Genomic DNA, 19,463 nt, shown 5'->3' on the forward strand with positions numbered 1-19,463 from the left:
CCAAGACTATGTAGTGTCAAATCATGTAATAATTTACTATCAAAACTTTTTCTTTGTCACATATCAAACAACAAATTTTTTATTTATTTATGAGAGGCATAGCCATATGTTGCCTAATTGCATGGAGATTATGCATGCAGGTGACATATGTACGCTAGGAGTGGTCTGCATTGCATGAGAAGAGTAGAGTATAATAGAGTTTCTAAGTGTCTTTCCGAATTATGTAGAGAATTGTAAAGTAACGTAAAGAGACTTGAAAGATTCTAAACTATTAAAAAATGTAGAGAAGTAAAAAATATTATTCTAGGGAGTTTAGTAGTATGGTAGCGGAAAGTTCAAGAAGTTAGAAGGATGCCTATAAATAGACCAGGAGGGTGATTTGTAATTAATAAGCTCTGTAGTGAAATAGCCTTGTATAACAATTGAGAGTAGTAATAGAAGAATTACTCGTCTTCCTAACAAAATGTAGGTGAACACACTGAAATTTAACATGCATAATGCATTACATTTTAGGATGGAATTGAATAACAGCGATTAGATCAAAATAATCCCACTTGATTTGGAATTGAATCACGGGATTACATCGACAATTAATTAATCACGGGATTACATCGACAATTAATCGGGTTTTGTTCTTCTAAGATGTGCTTGCATATAAAATACAAAATATTTAACTTTGATTGTTCCTAAATAGAAAGAAATATAAAGATAATCATAAATTTTGTTAACTTTGTAATTAAAAAACTAAAATAAAATAAAATAGGTGTTAACTCTTGTTTTTTAAATCTTTCCTGATTACTTGTGTTAATCTTTACGTTGCAAATTGTCACTTTTGACGGGGTCCCAAACTTTTTGAAACTTTTTATTATTACCCCCTAAATATTAATTAATTTATAAACATTACTCCTAAAAATCATTAAAAATTTTAATTGGCCCTCCAATTTTTTCAAAACAATTACATATTGACCCAAAATAGCGAGTTTGAAAATTAACCCCAAGATAGAGAGTTCGAAAATAAATTTAGTATGTGTCCTCTTGAAATAACCATTTTAACTATGCTTTTAAAAGCTCGAATATTGTGAAGAAGATCATTATTATTATAGTTGTTATTGTAACGCATTGTTAATTTATTTACATATACACATGTACAATATCTATAATATTAATTCAAGAGAAAAAAATAAAAAATAAAAATAAAAAAAATAAAAATTACTACTAATGTTCCATCATGTTTAATAAAAAAAGCTTCAATCATTTTTTGTCAGACATTTTTGTACAATGATGACTGCAAGAAAAATGTGTAGAATTATATAACAATCTTTATTGACATCTTGTTTAATTTAAAATTATTTTGTTTAGTTAAAATTCATTATTTTTTTTTTCTCTAATATTTCATTTAGTATACATCTTTCCCAAGTGAAATCAAAGTACTCGAAAATTTTCTTCCAAAAATTAAATTTTGAAAAATTGAAACAATTGATGAAGAAAAATTAATTCTCTAACAATACTCATTTCTGTACATCTTCTCTTTTAAATTGTAACTCATCGTTTTTTCTCTATATTTTTCTTTCTAATATAATTTTTTTTTTTTTTTTGTCTGTTTTTAAGTTTTATTTTTCTCATTTTTAAAATTTCTCATAGTATAGTATTTATAAAAAAAATTATATTATAATTGATTTATAAAATTTTCAAACTTTAATTACATAGTACAAATCCGGACCCCAACCTAAAATTTCTCTCCTAAGACTCGCATGGCGACAATAATGCATTTAAAACGAGTTTAAGTCCTCGGCGTATATAGATTTTTTTTGTTTTTGTTTTGTTTTTTCATGGCAAGAAAAATATATTAATCTAACAATAAACGCAGATCAATCACAACTGCGGTGTGTTTTTTCCATGTTCAAAAAAAAAAAAAAAAAAAAAAGAGGTATTTTTGGCGAGAAAGATTGAATCTCACCAATGTTGCGTTTGTTTTTGTTTTTCTTAATGGCCCTTTGTATGTACCATGTACTTTTTGGTAGCTTTGTTTGGGTCTAGCTTCATTAACACATTTTGCAAATGCTTTGATTATCCATTTGTAACAAAAGTAACGTATCAAGTGGAGTGAGGCATGAGATAGGTGCGTTGGAGGAAGAGGTAGCCCCTCCCTTGGAGGGTTTTCCATGTTAAAAAAATAAAATAAAAATAGTAATGTACAATATATACTTATATAAATATATGTATTTAATTCGAAATCTTGAATTTCATTCTACAAAATACAAACAACAATAAAATTTACTTTCTGAAGAAAAAAAAATGAAGATTTCAGAAATCTTTGTCTCTTCTGCCCTCTTACTCAAGGACCGTGAATGAGATTGGACTTGAACCAAAAGCCTAGTATCCACACACCCAATTTATACATGGCAAATTCCTTTTCACAAAAAGTCTAATTTGTTTAGACAAAGTCTACATTTTTCTTGATGTTGATTTATGCTTGCTATTACATCACTCAGTCCCTTCTATCCATTTCAACTCTATAAAACATAGATTGCTTCACCATCACGACCATTAATTTGGTCTTCTATGGATGTCCATATCTCACTTGTTTAGGACAAATTAAGGTATGGGAAATGTTTTTTTTTTTTTTTTTTTTTTTTAAAAAAAAGGAAAGTATGGAAAATGTTACCCAATGAAAATAGAAGAACCGGACCTCCAAGTCATAAAACAAAAGTAGGTAGGAGTCGGTTTGTTTTATTGTGACCTATTTATTTCTTCCCATCATCTGTTTTAATTTATTCACATGCAAGCTGAAATCTAAGTGCCATTGATTTGAAAAGGCTTACAAATACAATCAGTTTCAATATGAGAATTGACAATGGTCAAAATTTTATGTCCAGAATGCGTCTTTCAAAAAAATATTAGATTGACGCGATGTTGATCAATCAAAATTGTCGAACAACTAAATATGATAATTTTATTTACAAGATTTTTAATTTCGTCCATCAAATAATTTCTCGGACCGTACACACAGTCACACACACAAACAAAAGGGGGTTTGTTTTGGAATATTATAAAACAAAATGTTGCTGCAATAATTATTGTCTCTTGCTAGCTAATGGTTGGCTAAGAAGTAATGCAGCATGCTAGCTGGAGAAGATGAAGTGGGGGGGTCCTAATGAACAAGTTACTCTGCAACTTTGAACCTATATTTCAACAGTTGAAGAGGAAGAGGGTCCCTCTGTTTGTACCATTTGATTCTCAACTTCACACCTACCACACTTTCTTTTGCCATCCATCATTTGATGTGGTCCATATGCATCCCATTAACAAGATAAATATCTCCTCCTTGTTACCTTCCCCCTTCTCTCTCTCTCTCTCTCTCTCACACACACACACACACACACACACATTGGAGCTATGGATTGAATTATTGGTGTCAAAATTTTAAAAGCAGTAGAGCTCGTCCCATCCCAAGCGACTATACACTGAAGGAACACCATATATATGTATGTATGTCCAACTCAAAAGGAAAACTCCCAATGCATCATCAAGTATTAGGGTCCACCATGATGGGCATCTTCCTCTACCCAATTAATCATGCTAGTCAATATATAATTTCACTGTATGCATGCTCCAATATTTAATAATGGGATTACCATTAGAAAGAAAATTACTCAAATACTAGGTAAAAACTATTGGAGGAATGTTTTGATTGTCAATTGTCTTTCACTACACTTCGTCCAATAAATGAGATGCAGTTATCACGATAATGATACAGTTATCACAATAATTGAATTCGATAATGAATTTTTGTTCTTCACTAAATTAAAAGTTCAAGATTATAAAGACAATATATAGTTAAAATTTGCTCCTATTGAAACATGATAACATTTTATCCACATATAGCTATTACAATATGGTTTGAAATTACTTGCATTATTGTACCTACTACCTAGATTGGACGTATGAGCATGAAATATTAGCTATCATACTTTGGAGATCACTTATTAGTGTTTGTGGTCCAGAGAGTCTGTGTGAGTGGACTTGTGGCTATTTTAGTTGATGTGGTTATACTTAACACACACAACATCTCAATTTAGATAGTGATTTATAAATGATTCTTTGTTTGTCATCAGCTGCTTGAATACATTTTCTCCATGGAAAGTTGCTGCAATAATGATTGTCTTCTTCCAATAATTCAACACTAGATTCCCCATAATCATACTAAAATGGTTTATACTGGAAGTTTAGGCACTAGGGTACTTCTCTAATATAATTATAATCAATTAGTATAAGATATTTCGGGCATACCAATAAGTAGACTCTCTATTTTGATATTCTAGTCAGATGACTCGGACTTCTTAATAAATTGGTGTGATATGGATTAGGGGTTACGAGTTCGAAACTAAAAATAATTTTTTCATAAAGGTAAGATTAGGTGTATTCATTACTATATTTAGACTTTATGACGACGAAAATCTCGTGCACTGACGTAATTTTTTGTTTTTTTGTAAGAATGTGATAATTACATAATTAAAGTGGTAGAAAGATGGTGAGAAGTGGACGCAAAAGAGGAACCATCTATATAGACAAAAGGGGATGGATCTATATAGTCCTATACAGTACTGGTACGACAGTGGAAATTTGCACCGACGAAGAAGATGATGAATGTTGAGTGTGTGTAATCACGCACTATGCACAAAATTAATCTCAAACACTGCATTACTAGAAATGTGTGAAGCCCATCTTTTCCTACCAACATTCTAACCAATCAAACAGCATTAAATTATGATTTCTTTAATATATTTATATGCTTAGTGAAAGAAATTTTATGATTGTTGATGGGTTAATAACTTTATATAAAGTTCACCTTTTGCTAATTAATTTAATTAAACACCATGATTAGGCATCATTTTCATGTTTATCATGCATATATACTCAAATCAAGCTAATCATCTACATTGAAATAAAGTTATTGAGATTGGGATGTGTCTTAGAGAAGTGACTATCATATAAAAATAATGTCCGCATTTTTCAAGATACGCACCTAAAAAGGCTAATTTTTAGTTTAGCATTTTTAACAGTTGCATTGAAATGATGGAAAAGAAAAAAGAAGTCTAATGTTCTATTCTTACCTTGTGAAGTATTAGTACCACAAAGCCGCACAATTCTATTCTATATGGTTTAATTTTGTCACTGTTGTTAAAAAAACACTATTTTTAAATCTAATATTTCATAATTTCAACTAAAAAAATTAATAATATCAACCTACTTATTTTATCCAAGTCAAACTATCCCAAGTCCACCATCTTAATTGAACGACAAAATTTTCAAGATTTGTGTGTGCGTGATATATAATATATATCAAAACTCAAAAGTGAGCGACTAAACAATTTTCTTGAACTAGGGAAATGCAATGGATTACTGAGACCGATAACAAGTGCCTGACCTACAAAAGGGTTCTTTTCTTCAATGTCCATTACAAGAAAAGGGCCCACCCACATCCAACTTTTTCTTTGGGCTGCGTCATCATGGCCCACTTTATTCATGTCTCTTTACTTTTTGCTTGTACCCGTGAGTCGGCCCGTGAGCAGGCATTTGGACTGGCCCATTCAATTATTAATTATACTAGTATTGGTAGCACAAGTTACTTCACACAGATTCCACATTTTAAGCATGAGAGATATTTATATGACTATAATAACAGCATTGTTTCGAGAGGACCCCACAAAATTAACAACTCGATGCAAAAATTATAGAAATCGAAAATTAATTCACATTAATCATTCATACAACATGCGAAGGTACTTGAACCAAAAATATGTAACAAGGAGTTCACATCTATGGGGAGACTTTGATTTCCTTTTCCTTTTTCACTTTTTTTACAATGCGATTGAACCCCTTTCCCTTTCAGTGCCGGGCAACACCACTAGTGGTGGTGGTGGAGGCACTCCACCGGAGTCGACGGAAACCTCGTGGCATCAGTGCAGTAGTCGTAAATCATGTGATTAGCTCGAACCCATAACAGCTGGTGGCTCTGATGGAGGCTCAGCTCTGACATTGTGGGCTCATCCCACCAGTACCGCTTCTCGCTGCTGCTGCTGCACCGCCTCGCATTGTCGGTTGCCGCCACTGTCGCCGGGCACTCGCAGGCGTCAATGTGAAAGCCACGGTAGGAAGCGATAAAGGGTGCGTGGGACCAGTCGGTCTTGACCCGACCACCCTGTGTGGCCCAGTCGTCCGCATTCCATATTGAACTGTACACGCCCATTGGTTGGTCCCTTGGGAACGGTATTCCCTTGTTTTCCATGTTGGAATGTACTCGTATGGGTGTCTCGTCCACCAAAAATCTGAATCGAATGTCACATTTTTAGATTCAGATTTGATTAAACATTAATGTAACATTGATTATTACAAGTAAATAAAATTTTGGAATTAATTATAGGTGCAAAAGCTTGAAAATGGACTTGATTGTATGTCTGTGCGTATGATATAAACTAGTATATATATATATGTATAGAATACATACAATACATACATTTAGAGAGAGAGAGCTTACACAACTTGGCGCTGGTTCCAGAGGATGGAATAAGTGTGGAAGTCCTTAGTGGGATCGAACCAAAGGTTCAACCTTTGCTCTCTATTACCCACACCATTGACATACACATTGGTCTGGACCAGATAGGGCTCGCCGGTGGTGTTTCCCAGAAACTCAAAATCGAACTCGTTGTGATTTGAGCCGTCTGATGACATCTGCACACATCAAAACCAAAAAGAAAATATCAACATCAACAGCTCAAAAAAGAGTAAAGCAAAACTGGTCATCATCATCATCACTGTCACAGTCAATTACCAAAATTACCAATCAACATAAAGCAGAATGATAGTCTTCAAATTCTACAAGAAATAGAATTGACCCAATTAAATAAAAGATCCTAATTTTTTTTGGAAGGAAGTGAATGGTTCATGGACAAAATATTAGGTGGGTAGGCTTTAAATGTGAAAATAAATGGAATTTAATCCAATTCACGAGCTGAAAGGAACAGCCAGCTAAGACTACCCCAGTTCATGAATTTAAACGATGTCAAGTTTTCTATTTTCTGCAACTGAACACTTAAATTTAAACTCACATAGAAAGCAGTGACAGTCCCTGCAGAGTCACCCTCTACAAGCTTGATCTGAATATTGACTTTCCCAAACATATACTTGCTTTTGGATTGAAAACCAGCCCCTGAAATTGCATATATGTAATATAAATCAGATTTAAAAAAAGACCATCAAGAACAAAAAAATAAAAATAAAAACTATAGCAGAAAAATAAGTAAATGAAAACTAAAATTGAAAGACCCAATACATAACAAGTAAAATCATGAAGACCCAACACAGAAATTCATTTATTTACCAGAATAATTATCTAGTTTCATCTTAAGAAGCTCTCCTTCATAGGCGAAATGGTCCAGTGCCCAACTGGGCTGAAAAAGCTCATCAAACCTAGAAGGGCTAACAGAGCCAACCATAACAATGGCAAAAGAGAAAGCTAGCAAAACCCACATCATAGACATTGGAAGACCAAGAGAACAAGCCATCACTTAGAGAGAGAAAGAGCTGAGAGAGAGTTAGAGAGAGAGAGGGGAGCTCAGTGAAGCTTCTACTCTGCAAATGCTCTGTGAAGGCCAATGCTCAAGCAATGTGGTTTTTATAGCCAATTTTGTCTGGCTTCCGTGACAAGCCCCTCATCAAGATACGTGCCATGTCATCCGGCCACGTCAATCAATTTTCTGGGCACGTCATTGTCCACGTCGGTTTACCCCTTCGAAGATTGTGAAAATCAAATATTATAGCCGTTGGTACTGTGGCTTAGCTGGGCAAAGCTGTTCTTGTGAGGGGCACTCACTACGATATGTCACTGTTGGAAAAGTATGAGAAGCAGATCCTTCCCAATGGTTGTTCGACACGTTGACGACGACAGCTGTTCAATGTACTGTCCAGCTGTCACTTGCAGTGGGCTGTTAAAAAAGAGTCCTTCTTTGTCCGAAAGCGCCCGACACACACACCACACACACATTATCACATATTATCACATATTCCATACAATTCAAGGGCCCTAACCTGCCACCACTATACCATTACTCGCCCAGCTAAATCCACCCCTTTCTCTGTAATGCTAGTTTTGTTTGAAGGGTAAGAAGGGGAAGGTAATATATATATATATATATATATATATATATATATATATATTGATTGATTTCATTACTTTAACATGATAATTAACGCAATAACATAATTTATTTTAAATTTTTTTTAATTTACAATAAAAAAAGTGGTAAAATATTAGTGAATGCCGAGGATGAATATTTTTGTACACCAAAAAATATGAAGTTGGTAGAGGGTATTACTTATTATATTTTAATTTTTTATTTATACTTTATTAACAATCACGTCAATGGAATAGTACAAGTGCCCTGCACTGTATCATTCTTTACATATAGTATGTGATGTAATTGGAGAAAATATTATTTTTTTGAAGTATCGAAATGTGTGCCACATTATATATATATACACACACAATCAATATATATACTATATAGAGAGACACGAATGTTTGGGCCATGGGGGCAGGTGAAGGGGGATGAGAATTCGTACTGACATGTCCCATGGAATCCTGAAGAGAGAATGAAACAAATGGTGATACTTTGATTTTACAGAACTATCCATGCTTTTTTTATCTGATCTTAATCATATTTTAGTAAAAATGAAACTTGAGGATGGGTACTTTCGGTAATGGTCAATCATGCAATGGAGATGGAGAGATCAACATGTCCCGGAATATAAAACTTGTAGCCATATGTTTCTGGAAAAGTTCCTGACAGTCCAATTCTATACCTCCACATTATAAGGGATGAGTGTTCTAAAACTCTGAATTTGTGGGGTTTTGCTCAGGGTCTTGAATTTGATATTTTCTTTTTCAAAGTTTTATTTCAATGAACATAGCTTTTACAAGATATACTCAAAATGAAAATTAGTATTATTTTTTTCATTAATAGGGTCAATTTTTATTTTATTTTATTTTTAGCTCTTGTTAATTTTGTTAGAATAGAGTTTTACGATTATACCTATTTTTACATGTTTTTAAAATGCTTGATCATTTAATTTATACACTTAAATTTTAAGGGCTGCTGTAATTTAATTTTTATTGATAAAAGAAACTCACTTTATGAAATCAGATGAAACTTGACAATATCTAAATCTATGTGGTGCAATATAGTGAAATGATAGTTCCATAAGTTTTTGTGATCAATATTTGGAGAAATTTTTCTAGTTTTCAAGCATTATTCTTTTATTTTTCATAGAATTTAGAAAAAATAATTATTTTTGAAAGATTTTACCTATGTTTTTCACAAACAACCTAATTTATGCAACATCTGTAGTCTAGTCAAAGATTTTTGGACCTGCTTTGTTTTTTTTTAAAAAAAACAATTTAATTTAAAGGCTGAAATTGAACCTTCCAAAATAATTAAGTAAATCTCCTCATGAGTGATTCGGTTTGCTCATGTGCTGTGTCAGCACATGATTCTCTTGTTCATTGAGAATCTCTCTTCTGATATGATGTTGGAGGTTCTACCTGGTTGTATGTCTGAATTTTAATTAATAAATTTATTTATCTTTGTCAGGAATAAAAAAATTTACGTAAATCTTTTTTTTTTTTTTTTCTGTTTTTTTTTTTTTTTTTGTAATGCTACCTAATGTCACATTGTCTCAAAAAAAGAGGAAAGTGTAAAAAAAAAAATTAAATTAAATTACAAAAAAAAAGGAAAGAATAATGTATGTTAAGTTGACCAATTGAAAATTTGCAAACAAGGGAAGACATGGTCAGTTTTAGACCATGCCACATTGTCTCACAACATTTCGGTTTAAAAACATTGGCTCAGTTGGGAAAAGAGAGAAAAGTGATGAAACTCGTCGAGCAATATTACTTGGCTTGAGTTCTGTTTTGGTAATGTTCATGGATTAACTAAATTTTTTTTTTTTAAAACACTTAACTTTATTATTCTTTATTAATCAATAATTTAAAACTAAAACAACCTAATTTACTTTTAGATTTCATTTTCAAGACATCAAATTCAATACAACTAACATAATAATAGTAGTATTTCAGAATTCCCGTTAAAAGAAGAATTTTAAAGAAGAGTTGCGATCTAAATTTACTGTTGCAAAAGCAGTGGGCAAAGAAGACGTAGGGTTTGATTGGTTCGTAATTCAAAAAATAATTTTTTATAATTGGCTAAATACAGACATTTTTAAATTTGAAATTTTAATAAATTTTGTCTTTGTCATATTTTAAATGCCGATTTCAAAAACCATTATGAATTACAATTTTCGAAATTCACAGTGAGGGAGAGGGAGTAATTTTCAATAAACGCATAACTTTTGTACAATTTATAATGTTTTATTATGTTTTCATATTTACAATTGACAAGATGGAGTGACGTTTTCATTAAGGGAGTAGTCCATTATTACATTAAGATGGGTAGCTTGTGAAACTCAATTTTGATCCCTGGGATCTGGAGTGACGTAGGCCCATCATTGCCTCAACCTAGAACATAGGCTATGAGAGCCTATGCCAAAGGTATATTAAAGTCACAGGCCATTTCTTATAATTATCATTTATTCAAACAGGATTTGATGAATTCTGTAAATAGGTCTGTTCGATTTCGTCATGAACTGGTTGAACTATAACTGGACTGATTCGAAGGTTTGGCACTTCCAATGTTTGTGGAATAGTAGTGCTATAAGGGTAAAATTTTGCAATAATAAAAATAGAGCAACCCGCACTAATTCAACTCCACAAATGTATGTATATATCTCTAAGACATTTTTAATAGTCGAGGTGGAGTCAAAAAAAAAAAAAAAAAAAAAAATGCATATAGGACTAATTATTATTATTTTTTGTCAACATATAGGACTAATTGTAGCAAGTATTATTGAAGCAAGACTATGGGAAAATGAGGATTCAACCGTGTATCAGATATGATTAGGTGGAGAGTGGGGACCATGGATTTATTGTGAATACTTATGTGTGACAGGCGGTGGAGTGCACGCATATTGACGTGGAGGTTGTGTTATTGGAATTGACGCCTCTGTGATTCGATACAGTATACTGCTGCTGGTGGTGGTGGTGGTGGTGGCTGGCTTTAACAAATAAGTAGTACTACTATAATTAGCAAAGGTCCCATCACCTCTGTCTGATCAATCAAACCTTGGAAGTCACGTAGTCACCAATAAGAGTTGGCGCGTCCAATTCAATTTTCTACAGTACCATTACTCTACCACCCCATATCTATATCAACTTTCCGTTGGGTCATGTTATTTAATAAAAATCCAAACTACTCTTTTACCAAAAATCAAAATTAAAGATAAAAAATGAAATCCAGCTGCTAATTACCAGTTCAACACGGCTAATTATTACAGTGTCGGTTGCAGTGGAAAGAAATTAGAGATCACTCATTACTGAACCCTACACTGCTCCTCAAGTAACCCTTTTTTATTTTATTTTTTTTATTTTTTTAACCTAACTTCTCCCACGTTAAATAAGATTTTGAAGATAAACAACTTATCTATACTATTATTATAAGTGTAAAGAATTTTTAATATTATCAATATTTATTATTTAATAAAAAAAAAAGTTTTTAAAATTTTTTTTATAAAATTCTAACACAAATTGTCTATTTATTATGAATTTTCATTTTAAAATTAATATAAGATAAAATAGTCTTAATTTTGATAGTTTAAAAATATACCTATTAATAATTGAATTTCTATTGTAAAGTTTAATTAAAAATTATTATTTTTATCCCTTTTACCTTGTGTTAATTTTATATAATTCGTGAATATTAATTTTAAATTAAATTTTACTCACGTACAATTTTACTATTATTTGTACATATGTGTGAGCATTTATATCACAAATAAATACATAATTAAATGCATTTGGTATCCTAGGCTTGCAACTACTAGTAAATTACAAGGGTTGGCTCAAAGCGATTAAGTGTGAAGGCAAGATATTTTGCGACCTCATTTAAAAATTTAATTTATTCATTGGTACTAACACAACTCATATATACTTATTTTACAATTGAATTCCTTTGTGTCAGGGACAGATTTAGAAACTTACGAGGGAGGGACAAATTTATATAGAGGGTTTTTTTTTTTTTTCATAATTTTAGTGGGGGCAATTTTAATAATTTATTGGTTTAAGTGTAAAAAAAGTACAAACTTAGGGGTATAAAATCAAATAACAAAAATTTTCAGGAGGAGCAGAATGGCGGATGCCCTGACTGAGCCCACAGTAGATCCGTTCCTGATTGGCGTGGCACCAGATAAAAGACAGAGTTTGATTTTGATACCAATTGTAACAGACTGGGTGGGTGTTTTGCGATAAGACCAAAAAACTTAAGCTTTTAGGTAGTGAAATCACTCAACACGGTACCAAAGGACCAAATGGGCCAGTGGTATCACCCCTGAGAAGGTCGGAGGTTTCAACTTCGGTGGAGGTAAGGTGTATGTGTAATTGTTTTAACTTCCAAAAAAAAACCACTCAACGTGAGATAAGTCTCCATTTAATAATAAATCACTTGGCTTTGATGCCTTGAGAAGTATCAAGTCTAAGGTTCGATTCTTTTTTGGTACAAACTATTTTTTGAAAAAGGCCTAAATATTAACTAGGAAAAAAAAAAAATAGAGATCTAGTGCAGAAATTATTACACTTCCCTACCTAGAGTTGGCCAAATTATAATGTTCAACACCCTAATTCTCTCCAATTTTTATAAACCACAAACTCGTCTTTTATTTGTCTAAAATATTTTATAATATAAATGCATTATTAATTTTTTATATTCAAAATATTTTTTAGAATGTCAAAATAATAAATAATAAACAATAAACAATAAACAATTTACTTATATTTAATTTGCCCCAATTTCATAAAAAGGTCAGTGTAATTTACCTCAGGCAGGCCAAATTATTAGACTTGTCGGCCGCGTTATATTATGTACAAACTACCCGATCGATGGCGCAAGTGGCAGAGTTGGCATAGATATCGAGACGATAGGAAGTGATGGCTTTTGGAAAGAATACGTGTTAAAACAATAAACCAAACAGTCCCCAAAAAAAGGGTGTCACCACTTTACGTGATGTCTTTTTTATATATATTATTTTTTTCCAAAGCCAAATTATGGAATTAAGAAGGAATGTTTGTCTGTTTATATAAATTAGAAATATATGTGCTATTGTCTCACGGGGATCGCATGCAGACAAATAATTGTTCTTCCAAGACATAAGCAATAGTACTAACTAGGGACTAGTGCTTGCTTGGTGAAGAAGTTCGAAATTGTTCAATCCAACATGTGAAAGTTCAATTGCCCAATGCACGCAAGTGTTTGAAATGTGTGAAAATGAACTCAAACTAGACGTCATGTCGAAACAAATATATATACTCCTGTAAAGGAGCCAAAACATGGTGCATGATTGATATCAAAGCCATCATAATAGAGGAACTTTTGTCACGACATTCAACGTTGTTCTTATCATTTATTCAGTACACAAATAGTGTGATTTTTGGAGAAGCTACTCACCCTTCATAAATTAGAGTCTCATTCATTTCCATGACTTTTTTTTTTCTTTTTTTCTTTTTTTTTTTAATTTTTTTTTTTTTATATATATATATACACACATATATGTACAAATAGAAATGATCTCAAAGTGCACCGATGAACAAAAAATTTATCCACACAAAAAATAGTGACAGTTTAAAATGATTGTTATATATATATTATATAAAAAAATTTATTGCTCGTTGATAAATAAGAGATCATTTTTTTACTTTGTGCCTAAATTAAAGAAGACAGATAAAATGAAGGGAAAATTTGGGTGAAAATTCTAAGGACATAAGCAAAACTCTCACTTCACATTTTGAAAGTTGAAAATCTAAACTCATTAGAGTTACTCACAAGAAAATTTCAATAATAGTTTTGCACATAAAAAAGGATACTATTAACAGCATATGCCTAGTGATGACTTATAAATTGTTCTACTAACTTCTAAGAGGTTCAACACTTACTGTAAAGTAGCAACAGTTGTGTAGTTTAATGGTACTTTCTTATCTTCTAAGGCCGAGGGTTCAAGTCTGTAGGGGCATGTGGGTGTGTGGGTGTGTGAGTGTGTTTTCTTACCGTGAAAAAAAAAAAAAAAAAAAAACATAAACTAAAACATAATAATAAAATGGGGAACATGGGCTGGTGGAAGGTGAAACCATAAGGCCAAGTTTGCCAAAGGCCCACAAGAAGTCCCTTGAACCCATAGTGGAAGGTGAAACCAGAATAAGGCCCATAAAAAGTCCCTTGAACCCATAACCCGCTCTTTCTTGGGCTTGATCCATGCTTTGGACAGCCTATCATTAAAAAAAGTCCATTGAACCCAATCTCAAGCCATTTTTACTTGGGCTTGAGCCAATCTTTGGACAGACTATTTAAATAAAATCACTTGAACCCGTTCTTTCTTAATTGGGCTTGAGCCTAGCTTTGGACAGCCCCATTCTTTTTTTACTCATGGACATCAAAAACCATCTAAAGTTCTTTTCATTGTGTCAATTTTCAAAGACTTTTTTCCAAGCTCTTAGAAGGAATCGACATTCTATAGATGTAACAGTAAGAAAAAAAATACTAGCAATACATATGAACCCGGTTCAAGAAATAATGGGTCTAAAGAACAAAGACTGCACATGATGATCGACACTAAATCCCTTGTTGTCATCTCCATGCTGAAAAATTACTTGAGCAGTTCTTGAGAGGTTCAAAGAAGCTCGGATCATCGGTAAGGGCAATGCTTCTGGAGCTAACAGCTCCCCGTTGATCTCTTTCCATAAGCCGTGAATGAGTTGCCTTATATGTTTTCTTGCTTCACCATTCGACGAAATGTTGGACTCTCTCATGTAGCACTCTATGCTCGACGCAACATCTCCTCTTTCTTGCTCCTCCTGCCATCATAATTAATGTATGCCAATAATGATCACTAAGTGAATTAGCCAATTGGGTATCAGAGAATTTACCAATTTAATGTTGAATTAGTCATGAAGCTTATGAATTATATATCATGACAAGTTTACTAGTTTCTACTTTCAAATAAATTAAATGCAACCATGCAAGTATGGTTCTAACTTCTAATACATACTTTGGCTGTTCCCAAATCGTCCCAAAGCCGAAGAATCCTTCCTGTGCCGGAAAAGAGCTTGGGATATGGCTCCATCATCTTAATAGTTTCCTCTGTGACACCGTGCCCCATTAGAAAGAAAGAATGCACCAATGCCATGTATGTCCCTGCAGTGGTGACCCCATTCGCCAAATATTCCTCAACCGTAGGTACATATCCACTGTTACACCATTCGGCTTCGACTAGAAAGGCTTCAAACATGTCTATCCACTACAACAAAAACAAGCATAACTTTTAAGACTACATGAATTTCATTTTGCTATGTTCGGTATTTGAACTAAATTTTCTCCAATTTCAATTAAGTTTAAGCTGAAAATATATTACCGTCCTTTTCAGATGTGGAACAATACTGCATCCGTGTTCTTTGAGGACCCTGTAGCCAATATCATTGGTAGTATTGTATAGTGCCATATAACATATCTTCATGTATTGAGGAAGGTGTTCCATTGCACAAAGATCCCATCTGCAAAATCAATTCCAATATAAGAAGTTACTTCAACCCCAATTAAGCAAGAGAGAAAGTGAAGTATATAAACCTCTTAATTGCATTGGTGAAGAGAACAAGATCACTGAATGAGCCATAAGAGTCGAATATATCATCAATAACCAATAAAATTGCAATGGTTTTGGCTAGTTCGATTCGGCAGCTCGAGTGACATGGTTCTGGAAATATTCCCACAGTCCATAGGTAGCATTCTAATGGTCGATCTCGAGCAAAACTAAGCTTATCAACCAGTCCCAACTCTTTCCACCACCTAAAAAAAAAATGTTCATAAATTGTGCAACATATTTCGCAGCATGTTACAAACACATTTCAGTAACTCTAGGAGGGTCACCTGGTAATCTCAGCCAACTCAGTTTGGTGGATTGATTGAACCATGTTGAAATCTAGTTTTGCTAGTTCCAGAAGAGCCATGTTCGGGTTGCTTTCGCTGCTATATTCGTCAATATAATTTCTGGTTTCTAGCCTTGACATCCTAAAATGCCTTGGAAGCTCCAAAGCCTGAGCAATGGATCTGCTAAATTGGGGTGTCATACGGGGCATTGACTGCCGAAGATGAGTTGTTGTGAATTTCATGGCCTGTGTTAATATATCTTCCCCTTCTGCACCTAAGTAGGAGGCCTCATATAGACTCAGCATACCCCACATGTCGTCCCTTAAGGATTCCTTGAATTCCCCAGTTTCGTCCATGAACACCTTAAATATGTCTGTAACTCAAAAAAAAAAAAAAAAAAGCTTAAATTATATACAAAATTTGATTAAATAAACTTCAGTTTTCTACAAGAAGACAATATATAGTTAAATAGGAAAAAAAGAAAAGAAATGTTGATGATGTTAATGAAGCTAACTAACTGCCCACCAATGGTGAGTCCACCTTTCGGCAACCCCTGCTCAAAGAAGAAGTCACCACCACGTGCCGCTGCCTACCTCCTCTTCCTCTGCGGACACCGTCTTCCTCCACCTCTGCCGCTGCTGTGTTCCTCGACCTTTGCCTCTTGCTTCTAAACTTCTTGTTAGGTTTCTAAATTGGGTATCTTATTTCTCTTGGCAGAGAGCATTTACTCGTGCGTACGCTAAGAGAGAAAAGGGGCAAAGTCACCGACATTAGCCAACTTTATATAGCTGACTACCCATTCTCATTTGGTTCCATCATCCGGTATTCCGGTGGCTCAAGAGCTGAGCGTCAAGTAATTGATTGAATAGATTAAGGGTCGACCTCATCTTTCATTATACAATATTTGTTTAATCTTCAATTTGGGTTGTTTGGCTGTGGTGGTGTGGTTGGGACTTGGGAGTGGGTGATGGAAAAAAATAATAGTAATAATGTATTGTGATTTTTTTTAACAGATGTCTAAATTGATTGATGGTGTGATTAGGGGTGAGTGGTGAAAAAAAAAATGATTTGGTCAACTATATTTGAAATTCAAATTGAAGATTCAAATCTTTTTATTTTTCTTGTTTGAGAGAGAAGAAAGAGGGGTTGAATGTTTATAGGGTGTGACGAAATCTTTTAGATGCAAAAATGGACTCTTAAGATTAAGTTATAATTTTTTTGTTAAGGATAAATTATGGTGAATATGTGTAATAGGCACTTAGGAGAGAGAGATTGCCCAATCAAAAAAGTAATATATACATATTTGGCCTTTACAATGATATTTTTTTAAAAGAATTTAAAATTAAATTCAAATAGGGAAAAAGAGGAAAGTTGTTTTTGAAAAAAAAAAAAAAAAAGAGGAAGAAGAAAGGTTGACTCAAATAACCCGCCCGATTCGTAAATTTTTGAGTTGGGTCTCACGGGTTGAAGCCCAAATTTAAATTACATCGGGTTGGCCCAACCCGGCCAACCCAAAATCGGGTTGAGGTTGGGCCGGACTGGCCATGCCCAAGGTACACCGTATTGTGTCCTTGCTTCTTGATTTACGCCATTGTCACATTATCAACTTTTATATATAACAGCAAAATTGTACTTGCAATTGCACCCAATGAAAATTCAGCGTACCAATGGCCAAATAAGATTCCATCTTTTGTTTTTTTTATCCTGAAGTTAACGATCGACCACAAAAATAAGATTTCATCTTTTGTGTGAAATATGCTTTGGCATGTGATCGATCAGTACCTTTCACAGAAAATGACTTTTAAAAAAAAAAAAAAAAAGGACAGATCAGTGCAGAGAAAAAGAAAAAACTAATGGCAAGTAGTGGTCGGTACCAGAGCAAACAGGCCATCCATTGTGCCTAACCAGCCTGAAACGCAGTGCAGTAGCATAGAGATCATCTTCACCGTTGGCTTTCCAATCTGATAACTTTTGCAATGACACATTCATATCTTCTTCAAAATGGTACGCGATTCCCAACCGTTGAAGTGTGTCTATGAGCTTCATCTTAGTCGTTGGATGATCATCAACGCCTCTTCTCAATGCCTTTGAAGTTCTCTCCTGTAGTTCTTCTATCCTTTGACCACAGTGTTGATAATCATCTTCACATGGTAAAACCTAATGCATCACATTATAACAAGTTTATGTACATATAATCAATCATTTCGATCTCCCGAATGTCGAGAGTTCAAAGTAATATATATTGTGGACGTGTGCGCGTTTAGGGAAAAAAGAGAGTTAATAGTAGTGAATGGTTACCACATGACGGGGAGAGGTGGATTTGAGGAAGGAATTGTTGTGGTGTTGGACCAAGGAGCTGGTGGCACGTGATGAGGAGCATATAAACCTTGAACAAGCTTTCCGTGAGAGCCGGAGAACGCCAGCACCGATTGGTATGGCATTTGTAGGAATGGAAAAGCTCCAAAGGGAGGCCATCCCAAAATATAACTACAATGTAGCTTAAATTCTTGTGGTTTTGAGGAGCATGATACTAATGTGGTGGTGGTGGTGTGCGTGTCTATATATATATATATATATATATTGTAACTGTACCTAGAGTCTGCATTTTTGTCTTTCAAGCCCAATAAGTGGACTGAAGTCATGAAAATTATTGCAACTGCTAAGGCCATGGTTGGCTGTCGGCTGACGTAAGCATCCAAAAAAAGAAAAAAAAGAAACTCTTATTGGGCTTGAAAGACAAAAATGCAAACTCTAGGATGTAGGTGTGGTAATCCATTGTGAGACCTATACATCCATATGTAGGTGTCGTAGCGACAATTTTTGTTATGGTATATATGTAGTGGACTATTTGGATCACGCATACCTATATGTGGATCCAAATCACGTACACTTCTGAGTGATATGGACTCTTTCCTTCACCGTGAGGATTCAGATTCAAGCTGATGTGTCATGTATAAATTTTTTGGACCAGTAAATTCATGATATAGTTGGATCTAAGTATTTTTTTTTTTAATTAAATAAGAATAAATAAATAAATAATGACAAAAATATTTTACTTTTGGGATAACAATGATATTAGAACATCTCCAATGCTAAAACCTATTTTCGCATGCCAAATTTATATTTTGACAGGAGCTATAGTGCCAAAATGCTACATTTTAGCAATTCTGCTCCAACGGTACATTTCATGCAAAATGTTATTTTTTAACACAACCACTATTGTTTTTCAACTACCATTCCCACCATTCATATTTGCATCAGTAATATTAAAAATAGTCACATCCCAAGTTAAGTTGTAGACATTAGAAAGAAACTAAAATTAAACCTAATTAAAAAGAAATACAAATCAAAATTATCTGGTCAAAAAATGACAAAAAAGAAAAA

At 33.6% G+C, this 19,463-nt stretch overlaps 2 protein-coding genes across 2 annotated transcripts; both read right to left on the reverse strand.

Moving 5' to 3' along the window:
- Window positions 1-5,732: 5,732 nt before the first annotated feature.
- LOC132307319 (xyloglucan endotransglucosylase protein 6) lies at window positions 5,733-7,655 on the reverse strand. The gene is made up of 4 exons (XM_059805039.1): window positions 7,382-7,655; window positions 7,110-7,210; window positions 6,539-6,732; window positions 5,733-6,329 (listed from the first exon to the last, which is right to left on the reverse strand). Exons 1-4 carry the CDS (start codon window positions 7,563-7,565, stop codon window positions 5,909-5,911), a joined length of 900 nt encoding a protein of 299 aa, XP_059661022.1. The 5' UTR covers window positions 7,566-7,655; the 3' UTR covers window positions 5,733-5,908.
- A 6,934-nt stretch (window positions 7,656-14,589) lies between these two features.
- Window positions 14,590-18,621, reverse strand: LOC132307320 (probable terpene synthase 11). Its single transcript, XM_059805041.1, has 7 exons — window positions 18,378-18,621; window positions 17,954-18,236; window positions 16,080-16,452; window positions 15,780-15,998; window positions 15,568-15,706; window positions 15,205-15,453; window positions 14,590-15,010 (listed from the first exon to the last, which is right to left on the reverse strand). Exons 1-7 carry the CDS (start codon window positions 18,552-18,554, stop codon window positions 14,720-14,722), a joined length of 1,731 nt encoding a protein of 576 aa, XP_059661024.1. The 5' UTR covers window positions 18,555-18,621; the 3' UTR covers window positions 14,590-14,719.
- Window positions 18,622-19,463: the final 842 nt, after the last annotated feature.

Source organism: Cornus florida, unplaced genomic scaffold, assembly GCF_030987335.1.
Source record: "Cornus florida cultivar Cherokee Brave unplaced genomic scaffold, ASM3098733v1 CherokeeBrave_3.0.0_Hap2_Chr05, whole genome shotgun sequence".
Taxonomy (NCBI): domain Eukaryota; kingdom Viridiplantae; phylum Streptophyta; class Magnoliopsida; order Cornales; family Cornaceae; genus Cornus; species Cornus florida.

What these genes read in the sequence shown, in the direction of transcription:
- LOC132307319 (XM_059805039.1), bottom strand. Translation starts at nt 7,565, where the DNA reads ATGGCTTGTTCTCTTGGTCTTCCAATGTCTATGATGTGGGTTTTGCTA. An exon ending in GAAACTAGATAATTATTCTG is followed by an intron (nt 7,211 to 7,381) that starts GTAAATAAATGA and finishes ATGCAATTTCAG; the next exon opens with GGGCTGGTTTTCAATCCAAA. An exon ending in TGGAACCAGCGCCAAGTTGT is followed by an intron (nt 6,330 to 6,538) that starts GTAAGCTCTCTC and finishes CATTCGATTCAG; the next exon opens with ATTTTTGGTGGACGAGACAC.
- LOC132307320 (XM_059805041.1), bottom strand. Translation starts at nt 18,554, where the DNA reads ATGGCCTCCCTTTGGAGCTTTTCCATTCCTACAAATGCCATACCAATC. An exon ending in TTCACCAATGCAATTAAGAG is followed by an intron (nt 15,707 to 15,779) that starts GTTTATATACTT and finishes TTGATTTTGCAG; the next exon opens with ATGGGATCTTTGTGCAATGG. An exon ending in ACGATTTGGGAACAGCCAAA is followed by an intron (nt 15,011 to 15,204) that starts GTATGTATTAGA and finishes TTATGATGGCAG; the next exon opens with GAGGAGCAAGAAAGAGGAGA.